Source organism: Sus scrofa, chromosome 5, assembly GCF_000003025.6.
Source record: "Sus scrofa isolate TJ Tabasco breed Duroc chromosome 5, Sscrofa11.1, whole genome shotgun sequence".
NCBI lineage: Eukaryota > Metazoa > Chordata > Mammalia > Artiodactyla > Suidae > Sus > Sus scrofa.
Window position 1 is genome coordinate 76,311,137 of NC_010447.5, and position 16,457 is coordinate 76,327,593.

At 42.2% G+C, this 16,457-nt stretch overlaps 1 protein-coding gene across 1 annotated transcript in view; it reads left to right on the top strand.

Annotated features, from left to right (window-relative positions):
* The window catches only part of ANO6 (anoctamin 6), a 224,646-nt gene that overhangs the window by 198,709 nt on the left and 9,480 nt on the right, over positions 1 to 16,457 (top strand). Inside the window, 3 exon segments of the mRNA XM_005655713.3 lie at positions 4,300 to 4,430; positions 11,290 to 11,495; positions 15,640 to 15,836. Of these exon segments, the coding sequence (XP_005655770.2) occupies positions 4,300 to 4,430; positions 11,290 to 11,495; positions 15,640 to 15,836 (534 nt within the window).

Sequence of the window (16,457 nt, forward strand, 5' to 3'; positions counted from 1 at the left end):
TTCAGTGTGAATTATCAGGGTCAAGGCATCTCCCCGCCACCCCCACCTCAGGTCTGTTCCCCCAAAAGGATTCCAGTCTTAGCTGTGAAATAACTTTTTTTTTTTTGTCTTTTGTCTTTTTAGGGCCACACCCACAGCATATGGAGGTTCCCAGGCTAGGGGTCTAATCGGAGCTACAGCTGCTGGACTACTCCAGAGCCACAGCAATGCCAGATCCAAGCCACGTCTTCGACCTACACCATAGCTCACAGCAGCGCGGGATCCTTAACCCACTGAGTGAGGCCAGGGATTGAACCCACAACCTCATGGTTCCTAGTCGGATTCCTTTCCACTGAGCCACGACAGGAACTCCATGACTTTTCTTTATCCTACTGTGGTAGTAGACAACCCTTACTTTCATCCTCAGACTTTCCCAGTTGAGTAAAAGTAGGTTGTGTGCAAATAACACTATGTTTTTCTGAGAATTAATATATAGAATAGAGAAAAGGCTTATCTCAGATTATGAAAAAGTGTTCTCTGAAGGAAATAGGTTAATTATTTAACACTAAATGTTGGTGACTAATTGGCTGTCAGTGAGCTGTTTTATGATTTGAAGAGTCAAGGAGAAAGGTCTGTTTCCTAAACTGGTACTGAGAAATTCATACAAAATGAAATGTGTTCACATGGAATATTTTAAAATAAAGGATGCTCCATGGTCTGTTTATACCCTCCCTTCAAGTAAGCACATTGTTGCAAATCCCAGTGAGCTGAATTTTGCCTTCAGATATTTCTACTGCTGGACTAGAATATTTAGATAATATGTTTTGAATTATGTTTCCCTTGTTTGAAAACTGGGAGTGCTAAATATTAGCCAAGTGAGCCAGTGGCGTGGGTTCTTCCCATCAGTGTCTTCTCTTTGTGTAGATGCCAGTTTCCTTCTTACTTAGCAAAGATACATTGATTACTCTTGTTATCCAAAATTACACCCCTGCCAAAAATACATAGGAAGGAAGAACACTTAGAAAAGTCAGTGGTTGTTTTCATGCCATTTAAATATGTCCAAAGGAACATCGTGTATTTAGTTTCACCATTTCGCACCAGCCTCCATCCCCAGCTCCATTTGGGGTCCTAGAATAAATGAAGTCTGTGAGCCAACTGAGTAACTGAATGACTCATAGCCTTCAAATACAAACATCAGTAAATTAATAAAATTGTTTGTTGGACTCAGAAAATGAGCTCAGAGCCCTTTGACCTTCCTAGTCTCCCTATTTTAATATTTGGGGCATTCCTGGAATTTTATCCTGTATTTGACAAACAGTAATACAACTCCTGGGTTAAGCTACTTGCTCTGGAGAAATTTTATGGTAAAAATGTTAATAAGAAAAGGAGAGTTAGATATCCAAAATGCCGTAGCATCATCCTTTGGTGTTTAGATAATAGATAGCTGTAATTTTCTTGCTCTATATGTTTTCTCTCTTTTCCGCAATGAGTATGTACTACTTAGATGGTAAGAAAAAGCAAACTCTTATAAGGGGACATATCTCCTCTCAAGATATGATTTGGCTCGAATATGGGTCAGAGACATACATAAGAGAATCCTAAGTCCCTCTTTCAATTCAGGAACAGCAAACTCAGAATGAAATAGATTCATTCATATAGTGAATAAAGTGAAGGATGCTTGTATGCCAGATTAGCAAGTGAGAATGTCCTAGAAATGGTGCTTATTTATAGTGTGCTGATCACATATGATAATGAAGATACAAAGAGGTGTAAAGTGCTTCCCACCACACTTTACCCACAGTAAGAACTTAGTGAAGGGGCCATTTATTATGATGCTATTATGCTAAAATGCATGGTCAATGCCTAAGAAAATTATTTTGTATCCCCTGCTAGAGGGAGGAAGTTCCCAGCCTTGGCCAAGGGAAGAAGCATCCAGTGTCTGTATTTTCTTACAAGTTCTATGAGTGATTCTCATGTGCCATCACATTGATATCCCTGTACGAGTATCATAACCCAATAGAAAACCCAAAAGGCTAAGGACAAGGATGACTAGACCACAGCCCAAGATTTCCTGCTTCAGATGAGTGGTTCAACTCAGGCTGAAGAGGAGGCTGAGATTCTGCAGCTCAGCAAAGCAAGCTAGTCAGGACTTCTCATATGACCTAATGTGATTGGTGGCGGGAGGCAGTCAGTACAAGGAAGAAGCGCCAGATGGTTAGTCATTCAAGTGGCAGCCAGGACAGAAGCTTCATCATGATTTGGATAGATTAGAGTCCCCCATAGTAAAAGACCTGTTTCTCTGGGGTCTGGAGAGAATTCCACAAGAGGCTCAGGCTGGAAGTGTGAGGCAGACTGAAGAGTAAACCAGTAGGAACCAGTGATCTCGAGTTTGGGTGTCATGAAGGGTGATGGACCTGTGTGGTCCTCAGTGCCATCTACATCACAAGGCCCCTGGAATGTCTATAAAACTGCAGATTCCCAGCCAAACCTCAGACTTGGCCTGACTACAGAGCTCCAGGCTCTGGCCTATGAAGTAGCCCCGGCAACCAGCGTTCCATGTCGTCCTTATAAATGCTGGACTGAGATCCAGCAATCCAGGCACTGTCCCCAAGCCAAGAGTCTAAGCAACTTCGGCCACACTGACAGTTGGCCTCAGCCAGATAGGCTGTACTGGTCAAAAGAAAATCCCACGCAGGGCATTTTGACGTGTTAGAAAGTTTGCTAACTACCTCACCTGTATTGAATCATTTAATCCTGACAGCAGCCCTGGGCAGTGCAGGTTTTATCACCCCATTTTATTTGAACTTGACTAACATTAAATAAGGACTAAGCAGTGAAGCGTCAGTTCAGGTTCAAGTGTCTGAGTCCATATTCCATCCACGTTCCACAGCCACCTGCTCCTCCCTTAAGAGCATAGGAGAGAGAAAGGCAGAAAGATTGTGAAACCCAGGGGTGCGGTCTCTTGAAGAGAAATCTTCCCTTAGCAAGCCTAGGGGTGTGAACAGTGAACACTGAGGTCACCTGCAGCAGGAAACCCAGCACGGTCAGCTATTTGTAATTCACATCTTACACTGTGTGCGTGCTGTACACACACGTGTGCACGTGCAACGTAGACGACTGTCTTTAAGGTAGTGCGACGCCTCCTCGCTGTCCACATTTGAAAGCCATCCAGACGCGCTGTAATCAGCCGCAGTTCAGCCAGATGCTAAGTTGTTTGTTGTGGTTGTGCCTCTTCTGGTAAACTCCACACGCAAACCGCAAGCCAGCTGTTGCTTCGGGGGAAAACGGCTCTATAGGCTACAGGTGCACACCTTGTTTCACTGCCAACTGTTTCCAATTTCTTTTCAGGACAAATTGCCATTAAAAGGGGGGGGGAACGCATTCATCTGGCCCACAAGCCTCTGAGAAGAAAGACAAAAAAAAAAAAAAAAAAAACCTGAGGCGATACCAAGCTGCTCTTCGGGGCAGCGCCCAGTGGGGGCAGAGCACTGGGTCGCCGGGCCTGGCTGTGTTTCCTTCAAGCTCTGCACTGACTTTGAGGAAGCTTGCATGTCTTTGGTCCCTGACTTGTTCCCCTGAAAGTAGGATCTTGGATCTGTGTTTATCCATTGTCAAAGCATGTCCCTTTTCTGCTTAGTGCTCTTCAGCGGCTCCGCGTGTGAAAACACGCCCAGATCCTCAGCGTGGGCTCTTAGGCTCCACCCCCCGCAAACCACCAGACTTGTTCTTTGCCCTGGACCGCAGGGGCCTCCTTGCTCTCTGCCACAAGGGGCTCCTGCTGCCAGGCCGCTCTAGTCACCGTTCTCCTCGCCTCTTTGCCTCCCTCCTCACCTCGTTCAGCTGTCACTGTTGGGAGTGAGACCTTCCCTGCCCCCTCCCCACTCCTCCCACCGCAAGTGCACGCACCCTCCTTTCCTGGCCCCACTTTGTTTTTCTCCACAGCACTTATCACCAGCTCACATGCCCTTTTATTTTTTCCCGTGATTTTTCAGACTGGAAAGACCGTTTTGGATAATAGCAGGGAAGTAGGGGGGAAAAAAGAAAACTAAAATTAATCAAGTGAGGGAGACTATCTTTTAAAAACTAAACTACCCACATGAAAAGGAAGGAGAAAAGACAGCAGTAGTTACAATTTTGATAAACCCAGGTATGTGGTCAACACTTTTTTCAAAATACTTGGGGGAAGGGAGGCAGACATAAGAAATAGAGCACGAAAACAAGAAATTCTTGGGAAGGTGCTGTCTTCCGCTTGATTCTCAGTAATACTTTAATGGCCTTGGTCTGACAGTATTCTGATTGATAATTTGGTCTTTTTGGCAGTTGGATCATGAATCTAATTGGACGGTGTCGCACGGTTTCGGGAGCAGAAATGAGAACCCCAAGATGGGAGCAGGACTACCATCTGCAGCCCATGGGCAAACTGGGATTATTTTATGAATATCTGGAAATGAGTAAGTCGCCCGTGAAGTTTTTGGTGATATGAATTCTATCAGAACATGCTTCGGATCCCCAAAGCATTGATATCGAGCTAAATAATTATCCCACATATTGAAATGAAGAGTAGGTTTTTCTCCACTAGATAAAATGATACGATCAAGCTTTGAAATAAGGTGACTGTGATGGGTTTTTTGGTCAATATTTACGTCGTGCAAAGCTGAAGATTTATTACGAAGCAAGGAAATGGAATATTCATTGAGGTACCTCTTCACGATTAATTCTCCTAGCACGCTAACCATGTTGTCTAAGAATGAACTCAGAGCTATTATTAGATATGACTCAGCTTGGGCTGGAGTCAGTGCAGCACAGCTGTTGGCAGATCCCTTTCTGAACCCAGTCATGTAAGCAAGCCTGTGCAAAAACCTGTGGGAGCAAGGAACACAGGGGTCCCTCTCCTCCCCACCCCCGATCTCACCCTGCCTTTGACGTTGTATCTATTTCTTCTGGCTGGTAGTTTTTGCCTGGTTCCCGAGTGACCTCATGGTAAATCATCGGCTTGTATTTGCAACTGTTTCGCTGGTCTGGAATTAAGATTTAGCACGAGTCCTCTCCTTTGTGAATGTTTTGTCATTTTTGTACTATTTGCTTGGGTTCTGTTTCTCTTCAGTTGAACTTGATTTTGAGCTCTCTATTTGGTTGCCTTAAATGGATCTTCTCAAAATAGATTTCCATAGGAAAAACCATCTTTTCTATTATGCATGACACGCTTTTATCTAATAGAAGGCTAACAATGGATATATTTGTATGTGCCCTTTCAGCTCACTGTTGCATTGAATTTCAGTTTTTTAAGCTTAGGAGAACTGGAAAGGATTTTGGTTGAGAGGCTTTGCATTTTTGCATGGGGGTTTGTGTATTTGCAAAGATACTCCTTTGTGGTTCCTGTTTACAAGTCTGCAGATAGGGGAGGTTTTTATTAAATCACATTCTACATATAAAATAATTGCTTTTAAAAATATACAGTATACATGGAAATGCATCTGCCTCTTTTGGTGAGTGAAAGGTTTGTTTTGTAGCTTCTTCAGTCAACAATGCTTTGCAGCCAGGAGTCTGATTTGAATTTCATTTTTGCTTTTGTTATGTTTTGTGACCAGGTTTGACTAAGGGTGTAGCTGTAGTAAATAAGGTAGACACTATAGTTATTTATGTAGATGCTATAGTTACTTATTCTATTTCTTTTCAAAAGGACTGTAAGACAATTACCTGTTGTTCCAAAATGACTGTAGATATATTTTAGATTGTAGATATTTTTTACTAGAGCTGTTATCAGCATGAATACTAACATTCTGGGATGGAATATCATTACTACTTTAACACAAAAAAAAATCTTAGAAAAAGTTATTTTTCTGTAGTTAGTCAAATAAAGGGCATTGAAAAGAAGAGTTATATGATCATGCTTTGGGGAGAAACTGGACTCTTAGAATTTCATAGTCTGATTAAAATAATTATCAATTAAATAATTTGGCCTCACATAAATGGACCTAGAGATTATCCTGTGAAATTAAATCAGACAGAGAAGGACAAATATCATATGATACCACTTATATGTGGAATCTAAAAAAAGAATACAAAAGAACTTATTTGCAGAAGAGAAACAGACTCACAGACTTTGAAAACAAACTTACGGTTACCAAAAGGGAAAGAGGAGAGGAGGGATAAATTAAGATTTGGGGATTAACAGAGACATACTGTTAAATATAAATTAGAGAAACAACCAGGTCCGACTGTATAGCACAGGGAACCATAATCAAAAAATAAGTAAATAAGAGTTCCTGTTGTGGCTCGCTGGGTTAAGAACCCGACATAATGTCCGTGAGGATGAAGGTTCGATCCCGAGCATCACTCAGGGGGTTAAGGGTCGGTGTTGCTATGACTTAGACCAGCAGCTGCAGCTCCAATTTGACCCCAGCCCAGGAACTTCCATATGCCACAGGTGTGGCCATAAAAAGAAAAGTAAATGAATGAGCAAATAATAAATAAATAATCAGCCTCAGTCTCCCTGCAAGAAAAAGATGGCATATCAGCTGTTAAAGAGGGATTTTTTAGGTTTATTAAATTATTTTCCTATTACCCAAATAATCCCTAATGCCTTAGGAAGATGAATCAGTTTTGAGACTAGGCAGTCTGTTATCTCTATTCAGCACCAAAGTGAAATCTGTGTTTCGTTCGTGTAGTTTGTCAGAGATGGAATTTCCAAGTGCCTTTTGAATTGCTTCTGTTCCTGTAACATAAACACAGAGCGCCTTTGGTGGTGATCTCATCCCCACAGCTTCTCCTCCTGGTTTTCCCTGTGTTCATTGATGACGCCACCACCACCTTTTTCATTAGTGCCTCTTAGCTACTGAAGGAAAAGACCTCCTGAGAGACAACCCTGGAGCCTTCCGCTCTGGCCCCCTCTGCCATGGAGGGAACTAGTACTCACCTCTGCTTGAATACCTGTCCCTGCTTCTCTCCCTAGAGGAATTCCTGCCAGGCCTCAGCAGGAACCCTTAACTTTTCACCCCACTTTCCAGCTCTCTTCTCTAGGTATCAAGAGCCTTGATTCCTGTCTTGATAGTATGTCTTGTATGCATGCCTTTCTCCCTGGCTAGTAGATGCATCCTGTTGGAAGTAGCATGCAGGCCTTTGCATCTTTCAGTCCTCAGCTGGAACATGACTGCCTAGGCCCTCATACATATTCATTTAAGTGACTTGAGCTTGGAGTTTCAACACACACACACAATTGTTATAGCTGTTAGTTGAGTTGACAGTAACGTTGCCCTAGCAGCCCCTACAAAGTTCTGGATGGCATGTTTGTTTTTTGGAGTGGAGTTTCTTTTTTATTTTGTTCAGTGAATTACCCACCATCCTTTGAGAGTATTAGAGCAACCCTGGGGGGTTAACCAAAGTTGCCTCCCCAAGTGTATGTTCCTGACTTCTGAGAACTCAGACACAGGACATAAGAGAAATGGTCAATCTTAAAATCTGGAAGCTGTAGGATACTGTTTTGTACTCAGACACAGCACAAACACCGGTCTCTCGAGAACTCAGTGATACCTTCCCAGTGGGCAGGGCCATACATGAAATGAGGTGAAGCGATGAAGTTGGCCCTGTTTGTCTGCAGTACTGCCTCTTCCACACTTGCCATGTTCACTTAGCTTCATCTATTATTTCTCCATTTACTATAATTAATGTCAATTGCTCCTCACCATTTCCTTGCACCCACCCCTTTCTTTCCCTCTCTCTCCAGCGCTATACCCACCCAGACTTTCCCTGCATGCTCCAGACTCAGGCCTGTCTTTCCCCACAGCCCCCATCTCTGTTCTGTTTCTGCCTACCACCTGCATTGGTGATTCCTCATCTTTGCAGGATGAACTTTCCAGAATGGCAGAGAGGTGACTGGGATGATTAGTTGGCCTCTCATCTCTTTACTCATTTATTTATTCACTCATTCATCCATCCATCCAGCAAACATTGAGCATTTGCTATGCCAAACATTGTCTCAGGTGCTAGGGACAAATAGGATTTGGTGTCTGCATGCACAGGGCCAAGTAAGAGATGGTGAGTACTTGGTGGATTGCTGAGCAGATGAACACAAATCAGACTTCCTATAGCAGGTGATACATAACCTGGATTTTGAAGGGTGAAATGAAAGTGAGTTATCAGAAGTGTCATAGAGGTCATGGACATTTCGTAGAGAGAGAGGGATGCAGTTTTCAAGTACAAGAGTGTGAAACAACTTGGCCAGTTGGGAGAATGGCATTAAAGAATGGCTAGAACAAAGGATCTATAGGTGGGAGTATGAGGGAAGCAAGGGCCATATCATGATGGGTCTCTTAGTCAGGGGACTCGAACCTATCCTTAAAGAAATAAGGATACATTGGGATATTTGTAAGCAAGAGAATTGCATAATGTTTATGTTGAAAGATCCGATTATGCTGGCCTTAGCTTTTTAAAATTGTTTAAGTAAAACAAAAATCAAGGGGGAAAAGCATTCCACAGAGAAGAAAATACTTGGCCATATTTTTAAGCTGACTAATAATCAAATAAACAGGGACCAAAAACACGCATTGGCTTTGGAATATGCAGCATCCCTCAGAGTTAGCAAGAGGAGTCTCAGTCTGGAGGTGAGGGCCACGGGAGACTTACAGCTTTGAGTGGTGGAGAAATAGCCAGCGTATGTGCTGCTTCAAGAAACTTGGCTATAGGAGTTCCTGCAATGGCAGCAATGGATTGGCAGCATCTCTGCAGTGCCAGGACGCAGGTTCAATCACCAGCCGATGCAGTGGGTTAAGCATCCGAGTTGCTGCAGCTGCAGCGTAGGTTGCAACTGCATTTCAGATCTGATCCCTGCCATGGGGTGGCCAAACAAGAAAAACAAAAAGAAGGAAAGAAAAGAAACTTGGCTGTAGGAGTTCTTGTGGCTCTGCTAGTCATATTCATTTCCACTTCCATGAGGATATAGTTCGATCCCTGGCCTCGCCCCATGGGTTAAGGATCTGGCGTTGCTGTGAGCTGTGGTATAGGTCACGGATGTGGCTTGGATCTCGTGTTGCTGTGACTGTGGTGTAGACCAGCAGCTACAGCTCCGATTCGACTCCTGGTCTGGGAACTTCCATGTGCCTTGAATGCAGCCCTAAAAAGACAAAAAAAAAAAAAAAAAAAAGAGTGAATGGCAAAGCATAGAAAGTATCAGAGAACAACAGAGGGTCATGAGAAAGTTTCAGGCAGGGTTATTTTTGTTTTTACAATGGGCGTTTTTGGCCTTGCTGAGTTGATAGGCCTTTGTTGTTCTTGGTTTCCAAAGCTGTTTAGAAAGTTCTCACTTGACTATCAGAAGAGATTATATCAGGTTGGTTTTTCCTGGTGCTTTATTTTTTTAATTAAAAATGTTTAATCCATCTGGAATTTATTTTGATGTCAAAAGTGAGGACTCCATTACCGGTTCTTCCAATGATTTAGCTAATTAACTCCAATACTTGAATCCACTGATTTGAAGTATCGCTTTTATAATATTACTAAAATCTCATGAGTATCTGCCTCTGTTCTTGAAATCTATTTAATTCATTCTGTTAATGCACTAGTTATGAACTATGTCAGTTACCATAGCATTATAATAGACAGTAGTATCTCTTGGAGCTGGTCCCATTGGATCCTTTGTCAGTAATCTCTCTAACACTGTCAAGTTCAAACATCCGCCTCATTCGTTTACTTGTGGACCATCACCTTTCAGCTTTTTTCGAGTCCATTTAGCATTATTAACTAAATTTGCATTTGAATTCTAGATTTTGGGGGAAAAAAAAAAACCTGATATGTCCCCAAACTTGAATCTTTCCAGTTAAGAGTGTGGTTCATCCTACCATTCATTCATTATTTGTTTATATTTTCTTAATTGTCATAACCGTCTTAACACTTCTTACTAATTTATTTCTAAATAGTGTGTGCCTTTGTTGGCATTATAAATAGTGTCTTTTCTCCTTTGGGTTTTTAACTGGATTTCTCATTAATAAAGTCCTAGTTTCTGGCTTCTCTTGGATAAGAACTGGCAGCATTGGGCCCTCATTCCAGGATGGGGACTGGGAATGGTGCCTTTCATTAGGACATGCACTTTGCCAGTTACTGCACCCACTCCATGCATTTCTATGACTTGCCTGGCCCCTGTAGGCAGATGAGTTCATTAGGGTTCAGTGAGTCATAGACACAGATGTGGACGTCACTGTTTGGTGCCATGCCATGTCTCTCTGACATCACCAACTCTGGTTCTTGCCTGACTTCCCTGACTATCATGGCTCCTGTCTGGCCTGTAGACCAGCCAGATCTTTCCTGACTGCTTTTCTGCAATACATACTGGCCTCTCAGACCAGGAACAAAGGCCAGCTCCTCCTACCCAGCCACCCACTCCACTGTCCTGCCCTTCCTGGCCAGCGTGATCCCTGCCCCTTGGCTGGGCAATAGCCCTAAGGGAGCTGTAAATTTCCCTCTCATCCACTGTTTTAGTTACATACCTGTGCTAGTTTACTTTAAAGGTCTTCCAAGTAGGAGGGAAGGGTCTAAAACTTTTTTAGATCTCTAGCCTTATTGCTTACCTCTACCTCCGTGTGGTACAACTTACCCCACATCTCTGCTGTCCCCTCTAACTGACATAAGTTAGAGACAAAGAGAAAAGAGCTTCTAAGCAGCCACCAGCACAATTTTGACTTACTGTGACCACATAGTCTGCAATAATATCAAGATAAAAATTCCTGAAGGATTATATTTTAACTTATGCAGACACTTATTGCATACATTTGTGTTTTGTATAAATATCTCAAATTCTCTGTGTAGCACTTACTTCCCCAGATTCAGGGGAGCTTGCTCATTTGCCTATTTTCAGCATATCTCCTCCAACATTCTCTAAGCACAGCCTTCCCAAAGGTACATTGCTTACTTCTTTTTAACTTGTGACATCCTTCCATGATATTCCTTTTTTTTTTTTTAATCCTAAATCACAAATTATCTTCCAGCATTCTATTATTTCTACACTGAGAATGAATAATATGCTTATGGTGTCCCAGTTTATTTATGACCAGCAAAAAAAATATGGTTGATTAACGTTTTTAAATGTGTTGTTCCTATCAAGTGTATATATGTAAGAGAAAGGCTCTAATTAGTCTTCTTCCCAGAGAGTTATATTTGTCTTTCGTTTGGGTTCTTTCACTGTTGAACATTATTACCATGAACGTGTTTTCTCTTTGCAATTGAGTTCGCTGTTTGCCTTTCTCTTTACAAGAGGAAAGGAATATGTGTTGTCCTTCCATCCATCCACCACTCCATGATGTGTGTCCATTCCATTGACAGTTATTCAGTTTGGGTTCGTCACCTTATTTGTGGCCTCTTTTCCATTGGCCCCTCTGTTGGCTCTGGTGAACAATATATTGGAAATAAGAGTGGACGCCTGGAAACTGACTACCCAGTATAGACGCATGGTACCAGAAAAAGCCCAGGACATCGGAGCATGGCAGCCCATCATGCAAGGAATAGCGATTCTGGCTGTGGTGACCAATGTGAGTAAACAGGCTTCCCAGGGTAAAGACCTCGAAAAGTCCAAAAACGCATTAGCATTGCTTCCCAAGGAACCCGGTGTTCAGCACTTTTTCAGGTGGGAGGAAGATGCTAATACTGTCAATCCATATAAACAATGTAATTGTTGTAATTGTTATTTTGAATATATTTTGTTTATAATGATTCATGACGTACAAGATCTCTTCCAGAGGCAGTTCCTAAGAAGAGACTGTTATAATATTGTTGCTTGTTTGCTAAAATTTTCAGTAGCAACATGGTAATAGTATTAACAATAAGCACTAACTCTTTTAATCCTCACATGACTATAAATGTAACCCGATAGTGTTTGTATAATGGAGATAGAAAACTGTCCTTTTAGAGTTTGAAGAAGCGAACATAAGAGCAGGCGTTCTACCATCTTTTACAGTATATTCCAGACTGTCCACCTAAAATAGTGACTACTTGACAATGAAGTACATTTGTTTGTTACCTTCTTGTGCCCTGGGGCAGAGGTTCTTCAAGGAGGCAGGTTCAGGGCAGGTCCCCTCTCTCCTCCCCATCCACCCTTGGGCTTTGCTGCCCATCATTGGTCACTGCTAAGCATCCTCATGCTCTGCTGTGTCTGAGCTGTGAGGGAACAGAACTCCGTGTTTACAACCTGTGCTGATTATGCACTTGTCTGAACAGTCCTCTGCCCCACAGGCCAAGAGGGAGCTCCCAAGCAGAACAATTCCATGCCAGCCCCCCAGGGAACTTCCTTCCCCGGAAAGGCCCTTAACAACAGGGCTGTTTCCTCCCTTCCTCCACTGCCAATTTCACTCCCAGGTTATAGTCCCCAACAAAATCTCTTAATCATGTCACACTCACCCTGAGTCCCCGACCTTTTCCCACAAGCACTTGTAGGAACAGAATAGTCTGACAGCACCTGTAGGTCGGACTCCTGGAGGCAGAGAATTGCTGAGCACTGTAGACTCTGGAGGCAGACCCGAGCGCAGCTCCCAGCACTGCAGCTTCCCAGCTGCCTGGTGTTGACATTCAAGAGCTTCGCTTTATCATTTGCACATTGAATGATTCCCTCCCACACTATTTTCAGAATATTATACACCACAAAGAGCGCTTAGAGAATTCAGTGAGTTAAGCATGGAATGCAAAGAACCTGGTCCTCATGGAATGTTAGCTGCTGCTCTGTTATCATCTTCATTATACATCATCATTCCCAGGGACGGTGTAGTCTTTGTCAGGTGTCCACAGTAGAGGCACAAGCATTTTACAGTGTGTCACTGTCAGGCTAGGGGTCTAATCAGAGCTGTAGCTGCCGGCCTACACCACCGCCACAGCAACGCAGGATCCGAGCTGCATCTGCGACCTACACCGCAGCTCATGGCAACGCCGGATCCTTAACCCATTGAGCGAGGCCAGGGGTCAAACCCGCAACCTCATGGTTCCTACTCAGATTCGTTAACCACTGAGCCATGACGGGAACTCCATGGTCACAGTTTTACACAGTGAAGCAAATTGTCTGAAACCCAACCATCACTCCCCAAGAACCTCAATTTATCTGAATTGCATGCTACCCCTCCTTTTTGGAGAAAGTTGGCCAATCACATACAAGAAACAATGGCTAGGTTATGTCCCCACCTTTAGCATCCACGGTGTTGCGAAATGTAGACTGATGTTCAGAAATTGGCCAGTGAGACCTTTCGCATTCCACCGTCATCAGAGCACGAATCTGTCATGTTCAGTATATGCTCTGCGACGCTAAGCCAGGCAGGAACGTGGACCTGTGTGCTTTAAGAAAATTTTTAGCAGCCAGGTTTGAAACTAAAAGCGTTTTCATTTGACCTTCAGCCAACCAGAAAATTCAATTGATTCCCACTCCCCATTACTCAAGACGTCCTGGTTTGATTGTATCAAGCACCTTTTCCACATCTGCCCTGCATGGCTCCACTCCACTAGTGCAGGTGAAGGACAGGCTCGAACTCCAAGGCTCCTCTATGTGTGTGCGTATGCACGTTTGTACATGTGCACACAGGCACACACATGCCCACTGATTGGTGCTACTGCTTCCTATCCAGTAGTTGTTTTGTCCTTGTAACTCTGGCATTATTTTATTACACCCTAGAAAAACTGCTATGAGATCGTTGGTGAAACTGTGGACAGTCCTTTTTCCCATAATAGGACTTATGGCTTCCAAGATGCAGGTCCTGTGTATGTTTGTATTTATGTCTGTAAGAATTAAACAAGTATACTATACCCTCACCTATGTAATTTGTGCTTCCCCAGTCTAATGGGAAGAATAATGGCTAACTTTCCATATTAGGAGAACTTTTAGGAAGTAGGAAGAAGCCACCAGGGGTATGAAAGGGCATCAAGCGGGAGGGCCATAAAATCATTCGTTTTTAAAGCTGCTGGTTCAGTAAATAAGCTGAATTGACATTGTTGTATCATGCCAGAGCATCTGCTCTTGAAGACCAATTTTAATTTATTTTGATATAAATGGAAAAGTGGGTTCCGAACAGTGTGGGAAACAAAGCACACCGCATTTACGTGTACCCTTGCAGTGTGTCTCAAAGCAGCTCAAATCAGGAGGAAAGCGTATCTTGTCAGAAGAAAAGAGAGTGATCTTCCTTATTGGAATTTCTGTAGCTTCCTGAAACACATCCGTAGGGGATTCTATAAAAACTATTGTTGAGTTAAATGATAATAGGAAACTTTCATCTGGTGAAATCTGGGGAAAGTAAAATATTCTTGCCTTATACCATCATCACCACTGCCACCACCACCACCACGAGGCAAGCCTGCACACGCCCCCAGAGAGAATTCACATCAGAGGAACTGACAAAGCTAGTTCTACTGGGGGGAAATTTTGCAATAGACAAGCCCCATTTGTTGCTTTTCTGGCTTTGCCTGAGATGTTGTTGGTAGGCAAGTGGTCTCACTGTGTCTAAACCATATGTTCAGGTGAATACTGTTAAAATCATGCTGTGCAAAAAACATGCCTGTTCTTCTGCTTCAATAAATGACTGAAACATGTAGCTTTGTTTATTCACATAGAATTTGGACTGAAGTATATTCTGTACTTTCTCCGTTCTTCAAACTGGTTTTACACAATAGAGAGCTTAAAAGCCCAAATTAAAGAATTTTGGAGAAAAGGCATTTTACATCCTGAAAGATGTCTGCTTGACACAGACTCAGTTTAAGACTGACCCATATTTAGCCATTTAATCTGGGAACACATTAAACCTTCTTTATATTCTTTGATAATTTATAATGTTTTTAATTTAATCCGTGTAATCTTTTGGAGTTTTGAGACTTAGTCACTAGATCTAACAAAATTTATTATCATTGCTTGACTCTATGAAGTTCCCTTCATATTGAAAGATCCCAATATAGTTTCTTGCTACTGTTATTAAAAGTAATAAAGAATTCTTGCTCTCTAATGAAGCAACAGACCTAAGTATATACTGAGAGTTTAAAATATATCAGACTATGGGTTGACTGGCCTAAACAAGTTAAGATACTATAGGGGAAAAAGTATGAATTTGAAGGAAAACATATACTATGCAGTTAGTATTCTATTTTTAAGAGGCAAGTGATAAAAGGCAATTTTTATCAGTTATTTATCCACAAAGAAATCATATAAAGCCAGTTTATATTTTCATAATATTGGTCTTAGTATCACATATACAAAAGGCCTTCTAAATCATAAAAGATTGAATTACATAAGTAGAGCTCCAAGGTTGGCTGTATTTCATTACATTCTAATTTTAAAAATATAATTTACATATAACATACAGGCACTCTTGGGTTACCCACAGTACCCTCTCTGCCTCTCTCTAAGTATTCTTATTGGACTTAAGACACATTATAGGCAACTGTCAAGTCTTTGCTTTTGAGCTACAGATAGACTTCTGGATGTTCCTTTAAAGACCAAAAGCATAGTAAGTATTCTACTTTAAAGCAGCTGCTCAAAGATTTTAGGACACTCACACTACCTGTATGCATTTGACAATTAGGAAAGCATTAAGATTTCTGAATCTTAAACAAACAAAACAACCATTGAAAATGTAATTCTGGCAGGTCTGTTAACCACAGCTATCAAGGCTCTAAATGAATGCTCCCTTTACTGTTTTCTTCTCAACACAGGCCATGATCATTGCTTTCACGTCCGACATGATCCCCCGCCTGGTGTATTACTGGTCCTTCTCTGTCCCGCCCTATGGGGACCACCCGCACTACACCATGGAGGGCTACATCAACAACACTCTCTCCTACTACAGGGTTGCTGACTTCAGAGGCAGGGAAAATCCATACACTGGGCTTGGTAACTATACCACATGCAGGTAAGTGCTACTTAACACATGTTTTAAAATGCACTTCATCTTTTAAAGGACTTTTATTGTAATATAATTCTTTGGGGTATCATGTAAATAAAATTGCTAGAGACTTTTTTTTTTTTAATTTTTGGTGGTGGTTGCTGACTAATCCAGTTCAGTTTATTTAAATCAACAAAAAAATGAAGACTTGTAATATACCAAGCACTGTGCTAAGCATTGGGGATGGAAGGCTAAGGCCCAGCCCTAAGGAGTTTACAGCCCACTGGAGAAGACAGATGAATGTACATTATTGTAACTGAAGGTCAAGTGAGGAAAGTGAGTCAGGACAGATGGTATGAAAGTTGCAGTAGCCTAGAGGAAGGAATAAATAATATAGTAGAGAGGTTGTGTTGTCGAGGAACATCAAATGCAATTAGAAATTAGTCATACCTGTCTACGGCCATTCCACCCTGAACGCGCCCGATCTCGTCTGCTCTCAGAAGCTAAACAGGGTCAGGCCTAGTTAGTACTTGGATGGGGGAAATTAGTCAGACCTAAATTTGAATCCCATGTGTGTGTGAGTGAAAAACAGTTGAATATCAGCAATTTCATAAGGTGCAGCCTAGTACTAGTTAGGTCACCTTGAAC